The sequence below is a fragment of the Sorex fumeus genome, unplaced genomic scaffold (genome assembly GCF_029834395.1).
Source record: "Sorex fumeus unplaced genomic scaffold, SorFum_2.1 ptg000012l, whole genome shotgun sequence".
Taxonomy (NCBI): domain Eukaryota; kingdom Metazoa; phylum Chordata; class Mammalia; order Eulipotyphla; family Soricidae; genus Sorex; species Sorex fumeus.
In genome coordinates this window covers 1,432,633-1,436,093 of record NW_026606069.1, presented here as the reverse complement: position 1 = coordinate 1,436,093, position 3,461 = coordinate 1,432,633, and the positions used below count along the sequence as shown (strand labels likewise).

Sequence of the window (3,461 nt, the reverse complement as noted above, 5' to 3'; positions counted from 1 at the left end):
GCAGATTACCAAGGAAATTGTTAAAAATATTTGCATTGTTTATTAGCAGTAATTCAACAAGTTACTCATGTATCAGACAACTCATTTTTTCCCTCTTTCAAGAATCTATTTATTTAAATTTATTTCCTTAGTTTTTCCAAATTTCCTCTTATATTTTAGATAAACACTGTGATTTACAAAGATCTTCATGAGGGAAAACTTTTTTACGTAAATGAGTGTTAAAAAATTATTGATCAAGAAGAAATGCAAAGCATTATGACTGTAAAATATTGGTGACTTACTGGAAAAAATAAAAAAAATCACTAGGAAGGACTGATAATACTTGTCATGCATGTGACCTACCCAGATTGAATCTTGGGACCTCAAAGAGTTCCCCAAGTCCACGAGGACTGATAAATGAAGAATAAGCAATGAGCATTGCTAGATGTGGCAGAAAAAAAAAAAGCACAAAAGTCTCTGGGATGATGTTTAACACATTGAATTTCAGGACAAAACAAAATTAAATAAAAATTCTGAGGTCAGCAATATAATAGAGACTAAGGTTCCTGTCTTCCCCACAGCTGATCCAGTTTACTCTGCTGGAAAACAATTGGTAGGTACTTCAAACCCTGCCAGGAGTAACCCCTGAGCATAGAGCCCAAGGTAAGTCTGATCCCAGCTCTTTGTGACCCCAAACTAAGCAAAACAAACAAGCCTGCTGTGCAGTCTGGCACTTCAGTATTTGTTTATTTGCCTCTTTGTTTATTTGTTTTATGGTGGGAGCACACACCCTACAGTGCTTGGGGGTACTTGCCTGCCTCTGGGCTCAAGGATCACACCTGGCAAACACCTTACAGCCTCCACTATCTCTCTGATGCCAACAGCGCTCAGTTTCTAGTTTATTTATCATTTCTACTTTTCCTCAACAAGGATGGGATGTGGAAAATGAAGACAATTGAAGAAGGGCTTGCTTCCCTTGAAAGCTAGTTCCCTGAACATGGCATTCCTTGTGACAAAATACAGGTCTGGGAAATAACTCAGCCCTCTGAGAATCCCGTGAGTTGAGCCCCACCCTATTGCAGGGTGGTTCTCCTGAGCCCTACCCTAGGATGTATATAAATGCTGTGCTGAGTGCAGGGCAAGCAGTGCCAGCCTGAAGTCTGTATCCTGCAAGGAGAGAAGCTCACCAACAGCACCGAGCACTGTGCAGGGCTAGAATCAGGACCAAGGTGAGTAGTGATCATCACAATTGTTGCCTTATGTGGGGCAGAGGTGGGGCAGAGAGATGAAACAGTGGGTGGGGGGATGTGCTTCTTGCTGGGCCAGAGCTTAATTAACTTCACAGCATCCTTCGTGCGCACTTGGTGCAGGTTCTAGGGGGCACCTATTTGACTATCTGGTATCTATTTTTTTTTTTTACTGAGTCCCAGAATTAAGTTCCCTTTTCTCTGATGTGAATGGGGTCATTTTCCCATTCACAGAGAGTTGGCATCTATGAAGCAATATTATTTGAAAAGGGAACCCTAATGCATTAGGCTCCAGCAGTTCGATTGGTCTTAGGAGAGTACACTTGGAGAAGCCCTTGAGTCTAGAAGTGTGCTGGTCATCAGAGAGACACATCCATAGAGGAGATCAGAACAAATGACTGAGTGTGTAACTGTTTTCCTGGCAGGAGAGAGCCTGAGGGTTTCAACTGTCTGAGGAAAATCACTCCCGACCTGCCCTTCCCACATCCGAGGATGGAGGAGGTGTCAGCAGCCCTGGCCAAAATGCAGCCAGACCTCATCTGTCGCATCTGCCTGGAATACATCAATGACCCCGTCACCATCGACTGCGGCCACAGCTTCTGTGACTCCTGCATCCGCATGTCATGGAAGGACCTGAAGGACACATTCCCTTGTCCCGTGTGCCGGCAGTCCCGCCAGGAGATGCGCGTCAGTGCCAACGCCCAGCTGGGCAGGCTGGTGGACCTGGCGATGCTACTGCACAGCTCTGGGAGCAGCGAGATGGCACCGGCAGAGGAGGGCAGTTGTGAGGAGCACAGGCAGGGAGTGAGCCTCTTCTGCGAGGATGACCAGGAGCTGGTGTGTCCTCTGTGTGCCCAGGGCCCTGCCCACCAGGGCCACCACATCAGGTCCGTGGCTGAGGCAGCGGCTCATCACAGACAGAGGCTCAGCGACTGCATCGAGTCCCTGAAGAAGCAGCTGGCAGAGGTGCAGAAGCGAGATGTCGCCCAAGACAGAAACCTCCTGCAGCTGAGAGCGGACGGGGAAAAGCACAGGAGTCAGCTGGCCTCGGAATTTGAGCAGCTCACCCAGTTTGTGGAGCGTGAGCACGAGGCCGCGCTCTGCAGGCTGACAGAAGAGGACAAACGCCTGCAGCAGCAGCTCAGGGAAAACCTGGAGGCCTACTCGGACCACATCTGGGAGCTGGAAGACCTCAGACGGGATGTGGCGGAGCGGAGCGTGATGTCCGAGGAGATGGTGCTGAGGGGCGTGAGGGGCCTGCAGCAGCGCTGTGCGGGCCTGCAGCCCCCGGCCGTGCAGCCCCTGCGCTTTAGGCCCGTGGCCTACAGCCTCCCTCCTCTGCACTCGGCGCTCAACAGCATCATCCGGAGATTCCGAGAGAGCATCAGCCTGGACCCCGACACGGCCCACCCCAGCCTGCGAGTGTCCCAGGACCTCCAGTCGGTGACCTGCGTGAGGAAGAGGTCCAAAGGGGATGGGGGCACCAAATCCTGTGATGACACCGGCCAGCTGGTGGTCCTGGGCCGGGAGGGCTTCGCTTCTGGCCGCCACTACTGGGAGGTGCAGGTGGGCGCCAATCCCGAGTGGGCCGTGGGCGTGTGCAGCGTCGCGCCTTCGGCCCAGACCTCGCGTCCCCTGGCGGGTCCCAAGAGATGCTGGACACTGCAGCTGCAGGATAGCGACTACCTGGCCCTGAGTGCGGGGGCGGTGCCTCTGGCTCTCAGGGACCAACCCACGGCCATCGGCGTTTACCTGGATTGGGACCTGGGCCAGCTTTCCTTCTACAACGCCGCCGACAGGTCTCACCTGCACTTGTTCACCGAGTCCTTTGCTGAAGAGCTCAAGCCGTACTTCCGCGTGGGGCCGGACGGCGCCCCTCTCTCTGTGGGCTCGGGGAGGGCAGAGGAGGGGTGAGCACACTCTGGGCTTACCCCCTTCCTTCATGTGGACAGCTGGTGGTTTTCTAAATTTGAAATTCTTTGCATCAGATGTTGATACTTAAGGAAGATGGCGGAAGAAATGTTCCCATTTTGTAACACTTTATAATGCAAAACCAATTATTTTGTATCTTTATGTCTATTTTTAATAAGAAAATTTTAAGTACAGACATTTTTAGTTTCATATTTTCTTTCGTCATAAAGTTATTTTCTAAGACATTGCAAAATATTCATGTGCGGGCTCACTAGTTGCTTTTCACTAGTGCCGAAATGTTCTGCTTGTTCCTGGACACTGTTT

General features: G+C 50.7%; 1 protein-coding gene across 1 annotated transcript; it reads left to right on the top strand.

Annotated features, from left to right (window-relative positions):
- The first annotated feature begins 1,718 nt into the window (after window positions 1-1,718).
- LOC130020476 (tripartite motif-containing protein 75-like) lies at window positions 1,719-3,140 on the top strand. Its single transcript, XM_056111083.1, has one exon. The coding sequence runs from the start codon at window positions 1,719-1,721 to the stop codon at window positions 3,138-3,140; it is 1,422 nt and encodes a 473-aa protein (XP_055967058.1).
- Window positions 3,141-3,461: the final 321 nt, after the last annotated feature.